The sequence below is a fragment of the Chrysochloris asiatica genome, unplaced genomic scaffold (genome assembly GCF_000296735.1).
Source record: "Chrysochloris asiatica unplaced genomic scaffold, ChrAsi1.0 scaffold00058, whole genome shotgun sequence".
Lineage (NCBI taxonomy): Eukaryota > Metazoa > Chordata > Mammalia > Afrosoricida > Chrysochloridae > Chrysochloris > Chrysochloris asiatica.
Window position 1 is genome coordinate 17,421,878 of NW_006408576.1, and position 18,481 is coordinate 17,440,358.

At 39.4% G+C, this 18,481-nt stretch overlaps 1 protein-coding gene across 2 annotated transcripts in view; it reads left to right on the forward strand.

Annotated features, from left to right (window-relative positions):
* ASAP2 (ArfGAP with SH3 domain, ankyrin repeat and PH domain 2) overlaps positions 1 to 18,481 on the forward strand; it is a 281,424-nt gene that overhangs the window by 106,570 nt on the left and 156,373 nt on the right. For both annotated transcript variants that reach the window (XM_006863981.1, XM_006863980.1), the window contains exon 2: positions 14,440 to 14,512. In XM_006863981.1, the coding sequence (XP_006864043.1) occupies positions 14,440 to 14,512 (73 nt within the window). The remainder of the gene's footprint in view (positions 1 to 14,439; positions 14,513 to 18,481) is intronic.

Consider the following 18,481-nt stretch of genomic DNA (forward strand, 5'->3'; position numbering starts at 1 on the left):
CTACTAACTTAAAGGTTAGTTGTTTGAACCCACCTACAGGTGTCTTGGAAAAAAGCCTTGGTGATCTGCTTCTAAAAGATCACCTCTTTGAAAACCTTATTGTCTATAATAATCAAAAAACAAAACAAAACGGGAAACAACAAATGCTGGTGAGGTTGTAGGAAGATTGGAGCCATTGCAGGTGGTATTGTAAAATGGTAAAATCTCTATGAAAAACAATATGGCACTTCCTCAGAAAGCTAGAAATAGAAAAATACCTTATGATCCAGCAGTCTCACTCGTTGGTATCTATCCTAGAGATATAAGAGCAGTGATATGAATCTACTAGACATGTGTACGTTTGTGTTGATTGCAGCATTATTCACAGTATCAAAAAGATGGAAACAACCTTAGTACTCATCAATAGGGAATGGATAAACAAACTGTGAATCATGTATACAGTGACATACTACATAACCATAAAGAATAATAAGGACTCCACGAAACATCTGATAACACCTGGATTAATCTGAAGGACTTGCTGAATGAAAAAGTCGACCGTACAAGGACAAATATTATATGGTCTTTTATAGGTTGTTTCATTGGTTCCAACTCACAGAGCCTGATGGTGCCCGGCTACTAGTACCAACTGTTCTGATCAGGTACACAATAGATGGTCCCATATAGATAGGGAGAAATTGTAAACGTTCATCTAAAATACAATAACATAATTTTTTAAAAGCAAAACAAAAACTTCCTGTGGAATGTAGTTCTACTCTAATGCTGAGGTTCTCTATAAGTCAGAATCCATTCAAGGACAACTGGTATGAGATTTTGTTTGTTTGAAGTGTTACAAATGTGCTAAGCACTACAAATGCATTATCTCATAAAATAACAACCTCCTGATTCATGGACTCTTATCCCCATCTTACATAAGAATTCTGAGTTTTTCCAGGGTACATAGCTAATAAGGTTTGTCTGACCCCAGAGCTAAGCCTAAGATCATTGTCATGTCAACCAAGAAGAATACTTGAACTTTCTGGAAGGTCACATTAGAAAATCATCCTGGAATGTAGGTCTTGACAGAGGCTCTGCTATTAAGAGTATGACATTTTAATAGGTTGCTTCACGTCTCTGAAAACTCAGTGAGGGTGTTGAATGGAATGATGTCCCCTGCCCAGCTCAACCTAGTCCAGTGTTTCATCTTCTCAACTGAATTGAACTGGGCTAAATTCACTAGCTTCCATCCCTTATTGGAATGGCGCCTCTGTATCCTCACGTTATCTCAGTGTAATTACAGAGACCTCTGAGAAGCCTGTGTTTTTGTTCCTTAACCAGACTAAATATAACAAGGTGGATCCTTTTATCCCTGCTTTTATGGCTTGTTATCTAAAGTTCACCTGAGGTGATTTTTTCTTCACCTTTTGTTGCTTAATCAGTCTTACTGCATCTTTGTCAACTGAAAAGTTTTGAATGAAAACCCAACTATTTTATAACTATGTTCACTTTGTTGTTGTTAAGTGCCATCGAGTTGGTTCTGACCCATAGCGACCCTCTACAGGGTTTCTGAGGCTGTACATCTTTACGGGAGCAGAAAACCTCATCTTTCTCCCGTGGAGTGACTGGTAGTTTTGAACTGCTGACCTTTAAGGTTCGTAGCCCGATTCATAACCACTATGCTACCAGAGCTCCTTATGTTCACTTTAGATTGTTGAATATAGATGATTGTGTGCTCTCATCAAATTATGATATAAGAGTACATAGTTTGGAGTAAGGACCAGAGATCTGACTATGCAAGTCTTGATGTTTCTGAACCTTACTTTCTTCATCAATATACTTAGGGACAACAGTACCATCCCCAGAGGATTAACTGAAAAACAAGCCACATGTGACATGCTTAGTACAGTGTCTAGTATTTAAGTGATCAATGAGTAGTTGGTTGCAATCTTTATAAAGTAGACTTTGGTTATTATGATTTGTCGTTAAATACGTGGACAAACAGGTTTTTGCTCCTTTTGTTGGTATATGTCAGTCTTCAAAGAATTGAAAATAATTGGTGTAACGTACATACTAAAATAAAATCAAGATTAAAAGAGACCTCACTGATATCTGGACTTTGAATGTTTTCAAGATCTCCAGGCAATTTTTATAAATCTTAGGGATCTTGTGAAAATGTGGATTCTGATTCAGAATACCTTGACTGGATGCAGTTAAATTCTCAACAACCCTTTGGAAGCCCTGCTCTTAACAGATTTATTGAAACAGAAAGATGAGGCTATCTGTTCCTGTAAAGACTTATGTCGTTAAGTGCCATCGAGTCGGTTTTGACGCATAGCAACTCTATATAGAATTTCCATGGAGCAGCTGTTTGGTTTGAACTGCTGACCTTGTGCTTTGCAGTCTGGTGCTGATACTACATTGCTTCACCAGGAGTCCATAAAGATTTATAGTCTTGGAAATCCTATAGAGTAATTCTACTCTGTCCTATAGGGTCACTATGTCTCAAAATGGACTTGATGGCAGTAGTTTGTTTTAATGGTCCCTAGAAAGAGAACAGAAATACTCTTTGAATTTGAGTTGGGGGAAAAAAGTTGCTGGCTTTAAATTTTAAAACTTTTTTTTTAACCTGGAAAGAAAACATCTTTGCTGTTGTTAGTTGCCATCAAATCCTACTCATGAAAGGGTTTTTTCAAGGCTGTACCTTTCATAAGCAGATCACCAGGCTTATCTTCCATGGTTGGATTTGAACCACCAATTTCCGATAATAGTTGAGTACTTAACTATTTACACCACTAAAAAGTTTGTGTTTCAAGTAAGAAAAGATCGTTGTTGTTGCTATGTGCCGTGGAGTCTGTTTGGATTCATAGTGACCCTGTACAGGGTTTCTGAGGCTGTAAATCTTTACTGGAGCAGAAAGCCTCATCTTTCTCCCATGGAACATCTGGTAGTTTCGAACTGCTGACTTTGTGGTTCGAAGCGCAGTTCGTAACCGCTACACTACTAGAGCTCCTTAAGAAAAGATCATAGCATAGAAAACTCTTAAGTTGCCCCCATTTCCTTTATCTAGAATTAAATAGATAACACTTCCCACAGTAATTTTTCAAGACACATCTTAATCTATATGTAATATTGCCTCAGTGTATCTCGTAGCTTAATACAGTTGTGGTTGAGTCTTCTGCAAGGTCTGCAGTTCAGGCTTACCAGTCGCTCCTCGGAAACCCTGTACAGGGTCGCTATGGGTCAGATCCGACTTGATGGCAATTAACAACAACAACAGTGTACATAGACCAAGAGGCAGATGTTCAAACAGAACAAGGAAGCACTGGATGGTTTAAAATTAGGAAAGATATGCACCAGGGTTGTATTTTCACTATACTTATTCAATCAGTATGCTGAGCAAATAATCTGCGAAACTGTGGATTATATGAAGAAAAAAGTGACATCCGGATAGGAGGAAGACTCAGCCACAACCTGTAATATACAGATGATACTACAATCTTGCTTGCTGAAAGTGAAAAGGACTTAAAATACTTTTACTGATGAAGATCAAAGACCAGAGCCTTCAGTATGGGCTGCATCTCAATGTAAAGAAAACTGTAAAAATCATTGGACAATATCATTAATATCTCATGCAAGTAAATTTTTCCTAAAGTTATTTTTTAAATGGCTGTAACAGTACATTGAGAGGGAACTTCCAGAATGTAGGACATTCTACCATTGACATTTCAGTTTTTCCAGTTTTCAGGTATTTTGAAGAGTTCTATGAACATCCTTGTATATGTCTTCTGGTGCAAATGTGTATAGACTATGAGTAACTTCTGTTGTTGTTAAGTGCCATTGAGTCTGTTCCAGATTGTATAGACCCTGTATAGGGTTTCTGAGGAGTGGTTAGTGGATTTGAACTTCTGATCTTGCAGTTAGTAGTCTAGTACTTATCCATACTATGACCCCCTCATTTATATTTCATTATGCCAAAATATGCCCTTCTCATTATATAGGGTTGCTATGAGTCAGAACCAACTCGGCAGCACTTAACAACAACAAAATATTTTACGTAACTGTGATTTAGCTTAGATATTTATTTGATTTTAGTTTTTAATGATGCCTACTATTCTTCATGCCTATTTTATCCCCAGAAGAAAGTAGGTGCATTATTGCTCTGGTTTTAAACTGAACTTGGAGGCCACAATAAGTCTGCATGCTTCCCTGAGACTTAGGGAAGTATTTCACACTCTTATTGCTGTTCTATTGCCTGTTGGAAAGTAAAATGTGTGATGTGACAAAGCTGCTATCTAAATATGTGTGTGACTCTTGGAAAAACTATCCTTTAGGCACAGATCTGGTGGGGTTTTTGGTGCTTACTGTCTTCTAAAAAAATGTCATTTCCTCTTAGGTTGGCCTTTTGTAAAATGGAAAGTGGAAAGATGAGATGGAACAAAGCAGTGAAATATGATTACATACACCCTGAATGGGTGAGACCTTTACCTTCACTGTGAAACCATAGAACCAACCCCTACACACAACTACTTCTTCCTCACAATCACCTTCATTTGCTGCACGTGCAGCTTGTAAACCATAGAAAAGGTATCAAGCCTTTCTTGCTCTAAAGCAGGGCTAGAGAATGTCCAGCAGCCCATGAAATCATTTGGTCTGGCCTTGACAAGGCAACCGCAATACTAGCCATCACATTGTTGTTGTTCTTGTTAAGTGCCAGTGACCCTGTGTAGGGTTTCCGAGGAGCGGCTGGTGAGTTTGAACTGCCGACCTTGCCGATCAGACCAACCTTGAGGTTGTGCACTTATCCTAAGCACCATATCAGGATTCCAGCCATCACATTGGTTATGTGCTGAGGAGTTGGTTCCTACTTATAGCAATCCTGTATAGGGTTTCTGAGGCTGTAAATCTTTATGGGAGCAGAAAGCCTCATCTTTTTTCCCGCATAACAGCTGGTAGTTTCGAACTGCTGACCTTGAAATAGCAGCCTGATTCTTACGCTACCAGAGCTCCTAGCCATCACATTAAGGGTGAGTTAATTTAAATTTTTGACCAAATGTAACAGGTTAATTTGTAAGCTGATAATTTTGTATGGCCAGCTAATAATGTTATAAATATCCAAGTAGCCCTTGGCAGAAAAAAGGTTCCCCACCTCTGCTGTAAAGTAAGGCTAAATAAGAACCTCATGCACCTGTTCAACTCACCTTCCGATTCAATTTAAATATAATTAGAAACTGATGGCATTCGTAACCTGGGGACTGTCTGTGCTTATATAAAGGGAAAGAAAATGCATTTCCACAAATTTTTACTAATGAAATTTATAATACAATAATGATAATTGAATATAATTTAAAATTTTATAATACTGTTTACTACTGAGAAAAATGGATTTCTTTTGGGGGGTGATAACTTTTTGAATTGGGGGTCAAAGTTAGTTTTTCCCTTCATCACAGTAATTAGAAATGGTCATTCTACAAGATCTTTCTTAGCTTGTGGACTGTACAAAAGCAGGTATACTGGATTTGACCTGTGGACCATAGTTTCCCACCCCTACTCCAGGTTCATGTTCTCAAACAGACTGTGGCTTTCTCCCCCATGGTCTAGCTCACCATCATGATGTGAATACCTCCTTGCCAGGACGGAGTACTGATGAGTCCGTGGAGGTAGAGAGTAGCTCATCATTCGCCAGCCAGAGAAAGGTATGCCACTGTGTGACATTTTTGTTAAATGGAAAGGGAAATGGCCTCCTATAGGTGATGAGAGTAGCTTATGGAACAACCTTAGGGGTTCACCCACATGCAGGAATCTGCAGAGGCAAATGAAGAGAAGCATGAAAGGGATATGCAGAAATAGTCATTGTGTGTGGCTGAAGTTTTTTAGGCAAGTAGCAAGACATGAAAAACTAAATGTTTAATATTATTTAATTGTAATTTAAATATTTATGTGACTAAACCAAAAACGAAATCCATTGTCATCAAGTCAATTACAACTTAGAGCGACCCTGTTAATGAAATGTGCAAAAATCTGGAGTCAGAAAACCAAAAGGGAAGAGCACTCTCAGCATTTCTCAAGCTAGGGGAACTGAAGAAAACATTCAAGCTTCGACTTTGGTTATTGAAGGATTCTCTGGGCAAATTATTGTATGATGCAGAAAGCATCAAAAGAAGATGGCAGGGATGGGCAACTTGGACATTGGCTACCCAAAATGGGGGGCGGGGGGCTACAAAGGCAAGAAGTGACTGGCTTACAAGCTTTCAAGAGGGAACCCAGAGCCAGGGGGCCTGGAGGAAGGCAGAATCTCCAGTGAGTACTATCCAGTCTGTCTAGGCGGAGATAATGAAATGAAATGAAAATGGGTCTCTTGAGATACAATAGTGAATAATTGTTATCAAGACTGATTGTGAGGGTTGGAAATGTAAAGGTAGACATTTTATAGCAAGGAAGGGAGTGTGATTGACTTTGCAGTCTAGGAGCAGAGGTCCCTGGGACCATCAAGGGAGAAGAGCAGAGAGCGGGACCCTACCCAGAGAAGCAGTGATGCCTGAGATGGAGGCAGAGACAATGACGTGGAGCGATGGAGCAGCTGGAGACTTTAGATCCAGTGAGGGAGAGCGACTGTGTGCTGAAGAACACTGTGTGTTCTCCCATGTAAACTATCATATAATTCACAATAAAACAAAAAAATAAAAAAGAAGATGGAAGGAATGCACAAAGTCACTGTACTAAAAGGAAATAGTTGATGTTCAACCATTTCAAGAGGTAGCATATGATCAAGAGCATATGATACTGAAGGAGGAAGTCCAAGGTGCATTGAAGGAATTGAAAGAACAAGGCACCAGGAATTGAGGGAATACAAATTGAAATCTTTCAAGAAAGTGAGGTAGCACTGGAGACACTCACTCATCTCTGCCAAGAAACTTGGAAGACAGCTATCATGGCCGAGTGATTGGAAGAGATCCGTATTTGTGCCCATTCCAAAGAGAGGTGACTCAACGGAATGCGGAAATCATCGGACAATATCTTTGATATCCCATGCAAATAAAATTTACTAAAGGTAATAAGGAAACGGCTGCAAACATACATTGACAGAGAACTTCCAGAGGTTCAAGCCAGATTCAGAAGAGGCCATGGAACGAGGAATGTCTTTGCTAATGTCCAATGAATCTTGGCTGAAAGCAGAGAATACCAGAAAGATGTTTACCTGTACTTTATTGACTACACAAAGGCTTTTGATTGTGTGGATCATGACAAGCTATGGACAACATTGTGAAGTATGAGTATTCCGAACACTAAATTTGTACTCATTAGGAATCTGTACATGGATCAAAAGGCAATTGTTCAAACAGAACATGGGAACACCGAATGGTTTACAAATTAAGAAGGTGTGTGACAGAGTTGTATTCTTTCACCTTATTTATTCAACCAGTATGCTGAGCAAATAATTCGAGAAGCTGGGTCATATGAAGAAAAACGTGGCATCAGGAATGAAGGAAGACTCATTAACAACCTGTGCTATGCAGATGATACAACCTAGCTTGCTGAAAGTGAAGAGGACTTAAAATACTTACTTATGAAGATCAAAGATCACAGCCTTTGGTATGGATTGCATCTCGATGTAAAGAAGACAAAAATCCTCACCACTGGACCAATAAACAACATTCTTATCAATGGAGAAAAGATTGAAGTTGTCAAGGACTTCTTTCTTCGTGGCTCAACCGTCAACGCTCATGGAAGCAGCAGTCAAGAAATCAAACGACATATTGCATTAGGCAAATCTGCTGCACAAGACCTTTTTAAAGTGTTGAAGAGCAAAGATATCAGCTTGATGGCTAAGGTGCACCTGACCCAAGCCATGGATTTTCAATAACATCAAGTGCATGCGAAAGCATGAGTAAGGAAGTGAATAAGGAAGACTGTAGAAGAATTAATGCTTTTGAGTTATGGTGTTAGAGGAGAATATTGAAAGTGCCATGGGCTGCCAAAAGAACCAACAGATCTGTGTTGAAAGAAATGCAGCCAGAGTGCTCCTTGGAGGCCAGGATAGCCAAACTTCTTCTCTCATACGTCAGACATATTGTTAGGAGGGACTAGTCGCTGGAGAAGGATATCATGTTTGGTAAAGTGGAGGGTCAGAAAAGGAAAGGAAGACCCCCAGCGAGATGGATTGGCAAGGTGTCAGCATCAGTGGATTCAAGGGTGGCAACGATTGTGAGGTTGGCCTAGGACTGGGCAGTGTTTCATTCTGTTGTGCATAGGGTTGCTATGAGTCGGTACCAATTCAGTGTCACCTAACAACAACAACATTAAGACAGAATTGTTGTTAAGTGCTGTCAAGTCAGTTCCGACTCATAGGGGCCTTGTGTAGGGTTTCTGAGGAGTGGCTGGAGGGCTTGAACTTCCAACCTTGCAAGTAGCAGTCTAGCACTTGTCACTCCAGGACCCAATATGACAGAGTAGAACTGCCCTACAGGGTTTCTGAGGCTATATACATCTTTATTCAATCTGACTGCTTCATCTTTCTCCCATGGAATTGCTGATGAGTTTGAACTGCTGACCTTTTGGTTAGTAATTGAGTACTTTAACCATTGTTGACACCAGAGCTGCTTTATATGTGGCTGTTGTTACGTGCTGTAGAGTCAGTTCTGACTCGTAGTGACCCTGTACAAAGTTTCCTAGAGTGGCTGGTGGGTTTGAACTCCTTACCTTGTTGTTAGCAATCTAGTGCTTATCCTATAGTGCCACACCAAGCTGAAAAATGTGGCTGAAAAATAATGAGAGTGTCCAGTTTTGTGATACCCTTCCCTTTAGTGGACTGTCCTTAGCCACACTGCATACTGCCCCAATAACAGTGACTGTAGCAGCACTAGTCCTGAAGAGAGCTGCTTTAATAAATAAATAAATAAATAAGAACTACTGGCTATTCATATATCAGTTTGGGGGCTCCTAAAGAGATGTTTTTAAAGTATTTGAAAATGATTGTGTATTTTCTTCTGAAATATTTGAGACACATCCTGACAGTCTTGTTTTTGTGATAAATTTACTCTGAAACGTGTTTTACAAACTAAAGGTCAGCTGCAGTCTGGCTTTTCAGAATTAATGATGTTTGGCCAGACTTACGCTGTTGTGTAGTTCCTGCTTAGGTCTTATGGATGCTTGTAGATGTTTTTCGTTTATAGTTTTATATATAAAGCTCTAGTGAAAGTTGTAGCTTTTCTCCTTCTTCTAAACTTGAGTAGAGTTGGGAAGGTGGTAGTAGTAGGAGTTTACAGGGAGATGGTAGAGTGAATGCCTAATCTGGTTAGACAGCTCAAACCCAACTGATATACTCATAAATCTTTTGTTTTTTGAGACTCTTAAGTTTTGTTGTTCCTTTATTGTTTTAAGATTCTAGTTCTGTATAACTGACTTTTTTTTTTTCTTCAGCATTTAGTCTTAATCATTCCAACTTCTCCTGACCAAGTTTAATCTTAATTATCTATAAATATGCACCATAATGAAGGGTGTGTTTTTGAGTAGGAAGCCAATTACTTTTTCCTCTTGCAGTTTTAATTAAATTTACCTCTGGCTGCCTATCTCACCTTTATTTCCAGTCTCTACGTAACAGACTAGAAGAACAACAGATATTGTTTCCCTACTTGTTCCTGAGTTCCGAAAACAATACTTCCCCTTCTCACCTTAATAATAAAGCTAGATGATTTCACATAGTGGCACATTTTTACAAGCCTTTTATACAGTAAATAATCAGGGAGGGATGTGTCCAAAAGTCTAATATAGGAGGGATTTGTCAGAGTTCAGCTGTGTTATAAAGTATATTTCATCTGTGATCAATCTTCCACAACACTTCCTACTTCTGTTCCCCAAACCCCTATAAACAGAAGATTGGATTGCTCTGTCATTCATTTATGGGAGTGTCAGAAGCAGAAGAGCTAAATTCCATTTAAAAGAGGCAGAAGCAGCCTCTTGCTGACTGTCTTCCAGAATGATCCTGCTTCCTAGCATCCAGTTACTACCGAATGGCTTCTGAACCATGACTCCCAACTGGTTCATCTTTCCTTTCCTTGAACCCAGTTCTTGCCTGGTACTTTATTCTAGCTGTGGCCTAAATAACCTGTAAGTACAGCTGTCACCTCTCCCTCGCTTAAAAAAAATCTTCAGTAGCTTTACCTCTGGGATCACCTGGGATATTGTTACCTAGTGATAGCCCCTGTCTGGTTTTCAGTCTTTTTGTCATTTTCTCAATTTGTTTTTATTGAGTTTTGTTTTTATGCCTCAATATGCCAGGCACTGGGGTTACAATGATGAACCAACATCAGTGCCTGCCCTAAGAGTATTAAGAATGTCAAAAGAAACATGTAATAAATTTTACTGGTATTTTTCTTTAACCCAAGATATCTAGCATATTATAATTTCAACAATAGCACTTGCCACATTTCAAGTGCTCAGTAGAAGGTCTAAATGCAGAGCTAGATAAGGAAATGACACAATAATTTGTTTTTACTTAGGGAATTATTTTTTGCTAGATTATAAATTCCATGATAATGCATGGACATTATCCTGTTTTGCTCACCATTGTATCTCTAAAACCTAGGTTAGTACTGGGCACATAGTAGATACCAGGTGGAAATACTAAATCAGTGCAGCGTGCTATGGGAAAACCTAGGAAGAGTAGCTATCCCATTCTGGAGGAGAGGTGGGGAAAGATGTGAAAGGGCTTCCCTGAGGAATGGTTGTCTCTAAACTAGCTTGCAAAGTTAGAATAGAAGTTAATGAGTCAAGAAGTAGGGAATATACTCTAATGAGGGGAACTGAGTATGAAACCTCTTAGAAGTAAAAGTTGACCATGTAATAAGTAGTTCATTATGACAGAAACTTGGGGTTCAGTGAAGGTGGGTGTGAATGCCCAGAGATAAGGCTAGAGAAACGTGTAGGGATCAGGTCACATAATAAAAAGACTTTTAAAGCTATGCTATAGACATTATCATGAGCACAGCAGGGAACCTGTCTCTTTTCTTAAGTATTTGTTACTAACAAGTGGTTGTTTCTCCCTAGCTCATAGGGCATTTTTAATAAAAAATATTGACTACACTTTAATGTTTATATAGAGCCTAACTAGATTGTGTTCCTGTCTTCTGTTGTCTGTGGGAAAGTTTAGTAAAAAGGATTGTGTTTTATTATTTGAATGCAAACTAGACACTCACTGTTCTAACTAGTTCCCAAATTCTCTCAAACTGCTAGCCTCAGGATGTTCATTAGATCAGATATTTTTCAATAATAGCTCTGCACCCAAGGACTGGGAATTTCAGCTGAGCTTTGATGAGTGTACTGAGCTGTATCGTATGTGAGAGCTGTGCTTTCTGACACTCGGTCGATAGTTTCAGAAACTGTGGTGTTTCTGACATGACCCTGAACAAATCTATAGTCTGATCACTGGCACAGAGCACAGGCCCCCTGGAATTCACTTTCATATCTCAAGAGAAGGTCAAGAATGGATTAGCCATCACCAGCACAGAAATCAGAATTAATTCGCTACAAGAATTTTTTACTTACTTAGTATTAATTTTTACCTATCCTTTTCTTTAGCCTGCTAGAAAATAAAGCCTTTTATTATAACTTTTGTTTGAATTATAATCAATCTATTAAATACCTGCTGCCTTGTGACATTATTCCTATTTCATTTTTAACATCCAATGAAAAATTTTGATGCTGCTATTAAATATGGGTTCACGAGCTGATGTAGGAAGGCTGAAAATTCATAGTCTTTATCTTTGTGTGGTTGTGCTCTTTTAGATGGTTGTTGTTGTTGTTAAATGCTGGACAGTCAGTTCCAATTTAGCAACCCTGTATAGGGTTTCCAAGGAAACTGGTGGATGTGAACTACTGACCTTGTGATTTATACCGGCCTTGCGATCCAGTGCATTATTCTGCAGCGCCACACCAGGACACCTTTTAGATAGTTGTTGTTGTTAAGTGCCTTTGAGTCAGTTCCAACTCATAGCAACCCTGTGTAGGGTTTCCAAGGAGCGACCAGTGAGTTTGAAATGCCGACCTTGCGGTCAAGTGCTTATCCTACAGCGTTACGCCAGGACTCCTTTCAGATGATAGGCCATTGCAATTGCTGTTTTTTAAATCAAAACTCAAAATGCCTTGGCCTGGGGGCTCAGGACTGTAGTGTCAGGGGACACCATAGTCAATTGGTTAAACAATCCATAAAAACAATGTTATACATCCTACTTTTGGTGAGTAGTGTCTGGAATCTTAAAGCTCATGAGCAGCCATCTCTGGTGCCAACTATTTGTCTCTCCATGTTTGGAAGAAAGAAGAGTGATGAAAATTGAAGATGATTGGAATCAACTAGTCCAGTGAAGCAGTGGAGCAGGTGTACATCAGTCACCACAACTCTGAACCCAAAAGAACTAGATGGTACCTGGCTGCCATTATCAACTGCTCTGAAAGGGATCACATTAGAAGCTCCTGCATAAGTGGGAGAAAATGTGGAACAAAGCTCAGAATTATATATTTTTTTAAAAGACCAGGCAAAAGAGACTAGGAACCTGAGACTATGACAACCCTCCACCACCCACCCTTCAGCCAATTTTCAGCGAAGCAGTAGAAAATAGATACATAGTGGTGACCACAGCACTAGTAAAGTATGCTCACCATGGAATGGTCAAGCATTCAAGATCAAAAAGTCAACATTTACCTAAGGACAAAGTTTGAGAAGGGATGGGAAGGTGGGTAGAATGGAAATAGGAACCACAGGGAGGAAGCAGGATGAACTGTTTTTGCATGGAGGGGTTTATTATCATTGACATGAAACCAAGTTGTTGTTGAGTGTAAAACTGATGATCTTGTCTGTAAATCTTTACTCAATTCACAATAAAAAGCTAAAAAGAACTCTCAAAATGAATAATAAATAATAGCTATTGCTGTGATGCAGTAGGATAAACACTGAACTGCTAACTGCAAGGTTGGCAGTTCAAACACACCAGCCGCTCCTTGGAAACTCTATATGTGGTTACTATGAGTTGGAACTGACTAGATGATACTTAACAACTGTTATTGAGTGCCTCCTGTATACCAGATACTGGGGTAGGTGCTGCCTTTGCAGTTTTTCATAGTCTCGTGATTGGTATAGCCATCCAAGTGTGACACCCCATCCTCCCCAATCAACGATGACTAGAAGTTGCCTTACACCCATTGTGCTTCTATACTGTGTTGTTTAATTGAGTTGAAAGAAAATGTCACCTCTTTATCATTTGTGAACATTCGATAGCATTACCTGTATGGGATCTCATGGTTTTCTCCTGTCTTGGTTCAACTGTTGTCATATGCCTGTACCCACTCTTAAGTAGATACACACTGGTGGTGGTGGTTATGTGCCATGGAGTCGGTTCTGACTCGTAGTGACCCTGCACAGGGTTTCCGAGGCTGTAAATCTTTACACGAGCAGAACGCCTCATCTTTCTCCCATGGAGTAGCTGGTAGTTTCGAACTACACTACAGTAATGTTAATGGCAGCACTTAGCTAAAGCATAGTATATGATGGTATACATTATACTTTTACATTCATTATCTTATATCCTACCAATGTCTTGATTTGGCAAATGAGCTTAAGGGAAATTTAATTACAATAACATTTGATTGTTGTTAAGTGCTGTCAAATAGGTTCCGACTGATAACTACCTTGTATTAAGGTTTCCAAGGGGTGACTGATGGGTTTGAACTGTGTACTTTGTGGTTAGCAATCCAGTGCTTATTCTACAGTGCCACACCAGGACTCCAAACATAATAATTATAATACTAATACTATAGTAGTAGCTGGCACTGTGGGTTAGGCATTGGGCTGCTAGCCAAGTTCAGCAGTTTAAACCCACCAACTACTCTGTGGGAGAAAGATGAGGCTGTGTGTTCCTGTAAATATCTGCATTCTTGGAAACCCTACATAAGGTTGTTATGAGTTTCAATTGACTCAGTGGCGTTGGGTTTAGGTTGGTTTCCCTGTGTCTCACCACATCACCTTAATCACTTCTTCTATGTATAGTCCTCCCATTCTGTAATTGGGGAGGGCACAATGGGCAGTTCCTGCAGGCAGGCATATCATGGAATCGTTCTGATATAGAGGGAAAGTCGAGATGTTTTAGAAGTAGAGTTTGTCCATGTTCAACTCGTCTCACAGCAGAAGGGTAATCTTTAGGTACTGTTGGCAGGAGGCAGTTTGTGTGCTTCAGTGAATGAAACAAAGTGAGGAGTTGGTGTTTAGTGGTTACCAAGAAAACTTAACTTAGCTCACTTGTGCAGTTTGAAAACCAATCTTCCACACTAAAGACTTTGTCCCACAGAAGAACGCCACCCCCCGCGGCACCCCCCCAGGTGCCTAATAGAATTGAGCCTCCAGAGTGGTCACTGTATGTAGTCCTGATCTAACTGCTAACATATGTTTTGATTCGTATATTCTCTTTATTTTAGGCTTTGGATGTGGACCGGATGGTTCTTAACAAAATGAAGAAATCTGTGAAGGCAATAAACATCTCTGGACTGGGTGAGTACACATTCTTTCCTAAAGGTTTCCTGGTTGGAAAACATTGCATTTGAAGTTCATAATTGTAATTGGCCTTAATGAATAATCAACCAAATTACTTTTACTGAGCAAATTATAGAGGTGAGTTAGGATGTTTCTTTTTCAGAAATGAGGTTTTCTGTTTTGTTTTTGCTAATAGTCTAGCTCTGGTATAGGATTTTGTCTTCTTACCCTTGTGTCCTTTCCAACCCTGTCCCATGTTGTGCTTCCTGTTCTCCAAAGCACAGCAGACTTTCTCCTGACAGCCTCACATGAACCTGCTTTGTCAAATTGATTGATAAGGACAGCAGACGTATACTTGCCCCTGGTATTTGGGTTGTACTGTGGCACTGTAGGATCAGCACTGGACTGCTAACCACAAACTTGGTGGTTCAAACTCACCAGCCACTCCTTGGAAATCCTATACAGGGTCTCTTGTGAGTCAGAACTGACTCCATGGCATTTAGCAACAAATAATAACACAATTTAATAATACCTGAATGTTCTTTCCATCTCTTTTACCTGTTTAAGTCTTGCCTGTTTAAGAAGAAAATAAATATCAAAGCACTATCAAAATAATTATTTCATTCAGACCTATAAATATGCTTACATAAAAATAAAAGGCAATTTTTGGCTTATATATGGCATACCGTGCATTTGTTTGCGGCATGTCTGTTCCCCATGCACAAAACCTTAGAATGATAGAAACGTTGTTTGTTTTTTTTAAGATCATTAAGCGACTATGTAGTTTCATTAGAAACAAGAACGTGGCGTTCTTGGGAGACTAGAAATTGCGAGGAATCCCAGTGAGATTGAAAGACAGGTTTGCTGGGTTGAAGAGAAGACCACCTCTGGAAGCGCACTAATGCTTAAGGCATCAGACACACTGTGGAGCTGGGGGTTGTTGGCAGCTCACAGAGCCATCAGGGCACTTCATATCTGTATACTGTACCCTTTGACCCTAGTGGTATCTTCTCTTAGTGAAAATAGTGATTGGAGCAGTGAGTCCTGGTATACCTTAAACTGAAAGGCGCAGTGATTAAAGTGATTTGAAAATCCAGAGATCGCTGATCCAAACCCCCCAGCTGTTCCATGGGAATAAAGTGTAACAGGAATTACCAGTGCATTTAGGAATATATTTAACAAAGTATGTGTAAGAGCTTTCCACGGAAAACTACAAAATACCGCTGATAGAAATTGGTTGTTGTTGTTAAGTGCCATTGAGTCGATTCCACCTCATAGCAACCCTGTATAGGGATTCTAAGGAGCAGCTAGTGGCTTTGAACCACTGACTTGAGGTTAGTGGTCCAGTGCTTATCCTACAGCATCAGAAGACCTAAATATGAGATATTTATTTAAAGGAGGGATGGATTAGAAGAGTCAGTATTGGAAAGATGTCAGTTCTTCCCAAAATGATGTCAAGATTTACTACAATTCCAGTGAAAATCCCAGCTGGGAAAATTGTGATTTTAAATGTATATGGAAACGTATAGGACCTAGAATATCCAAAGCAAACTTGAAAAACAATAAAACAAGTTGGAAGATTTAAAATATTTGACTTCTAGTCTTACAAAGCTACAATGGTCAAGATTGTATGGTACTGACATGGGACAAACAAACAGATCAATAGAATCAAATAGTCTAGAAATAGGCCTGCATTCAAATGCTTTTTTATTTGTTAACTAAAAAAAATTTTCCAGCAAGGTTGTCAGTTGTCAAGGAAATTCAATGGGGGAAAGCAAATCTTAGACAACTGGTGCTAGAACAAATGAGAATTCACATGGAAACTAACATCTTACACACAGAATAATTCAAAATGAGTCATAGATTTAAATATGAAAGCTAAAACTGTAAAGCTGCTCAAACGAAAAACCTGAGAGCATCATTGCAACCTAAATTAGACAAAGGTTTCTTAGGATACAGAAAGCAATAACCGTAAAAATTTGTTTTGATAAATTTGACTTTATCACATTTTTAAATCTGTCTGCTCATCAAAAGATCCATTAAGAATAGCCTAACATTTGAAGACCTCAAAAATCAATAAACTGAAGGACTTGTACTTGAGGGAAACCAAAATAATAGGGTAGAACAGGACATATCCTCAAGGAAGTAAGAGAGGTTATTAAATTACTGAAATGGGAAAAGGTAGTAATGAAAAAGAACCCAGAAAGACTTGGAATTGTATCTGTGTGTATTTGAAATAAAAATTAAAATGAGCTGAGTGGCAGATGACACATGTTTGAAAGGGAATTAGTAAGGCTGTGAATTTCCTGAATATAGCACAAAGAGTTAAAGAGATAGGCAATATAAAAGAAATTAAGAGGCTTGGAATATAGATGCTGAAGGGTTGCCAGTATCCACTTAAAAGGAGTTCCAGAAGGAAAAAAAAAGAAAATGGTAAAAGAACAATTTTTAAAGGGAAAAAAGATGTTATTAAGTGCCATCAAGTTGGTTCCGACCCATAGTGAACCTGTATAGGGTTTCCAAGTAGTGACTGCTGAGCTTGAACCACTGACTTTGTAGTTCAGACGGCTTTGCAGTCTGGCGCATTAACCCACAGCACCTCACCTTGTAGTCCAGTGCATTAACCCACAACGCCACACCAGAATTATAATAGTTATAAAATAGCTACTATTATTTTATATAGTTTTATAGTCCTAGTGTAGTGTTGTAGGATTAATGCACTGGACTGCAAGGTTGGTTTGAACTGCTAGGTCTGTGGTTCAGTTCACCAGCTGCTCCTTGGAAACCTTTTACAGAGTCACTATGGGTCGGAACTGACTGAAGGCACTTAACCACAACATACTATTTTGGAGCATGGTGGCTGCATAGTACAAGCATTGGACTGTGAGCCACAAGGTTGCCAGTCTGGACCCACCAGCCACTCTGCGGGAGAAAGATGAGGCTTTCCTCTCATACAAAGATTTACAGCCTTGAAAACCCTACGTGGGGTTGCTGTGAGTCAGAACCGACTCAATGGCACTTAACAACAAATATGCATTTAATGTAGACTCTGATGTGGTGCTGTAGGATCAGCACTGGACTTTGAACCACATGGTCAGCAGTTCAAACCCACTAGCTGCACCTTGGAAAGCCTATATAGGGTTGCTGAGTCAGAACATATTGGACAGCACTTAACAGCAACATCATTGTTGTTGACAGCAACATAGTTTAAATAATTCCCAGAACTTAATAAACATCCATGATCTCAGATTGAGAAATCATTGAATTATGCAAAGCAAATTTTCTATATGTGTGTGTGTGTTGCCGTTGCTGTTAAGTGCCATCCAGTTCATTCTGACTCATAGTGACACCCTGCATAGGGATTCCAAGGAGCAGCTAGTGGGTTTGAACTTCAACCTTGTGATTCGCAATCCAGTGCTGATCTTACAGTGCCACACCAGGAGTCCATATATGTGTGTTTGTATGGTGGTGGTGGTGATGTGCCATGGAGTTGGTTCCGACTTACAGCAACCCTGTATATGATTTCTGAGGCTGTAACTTTACGGGAGCAGAAAACCTCGTCTTTCTCCCTTCAAATGGCTGGTAGTTTCACACACATGCATACACATGAGAGGGCTTTAAAAAGTTTGTGGGGAAATTCCATTATCTTTTGATTCCTATTTTCTGTGAACCTTTTGAAACCCTTTCATATATATCAAGACATGTCTTAGCTGAAACTTCAGAACATCATGGGTATAGAGAAAACATAAAAATTATCAAGAGAGAGGAAATTTTTAGAAAAATATGCAAAAAATTACTCTTCTAGGACTTTGTGTTGTTGTTGTTAAGTCCTGCTGAGTCAGTTCCAACCCATAGTGACGCTGTATAGGGTTTCTGAGGAGCAGCTAGTGAGCTTGAACCACTACCTTGCAGTTCGAATGGCTTTGCATTCTGGTGAATTAACCCACAGTTCTGGTAGCGTAGTGGTTACAAATCGGGCTGCGAACC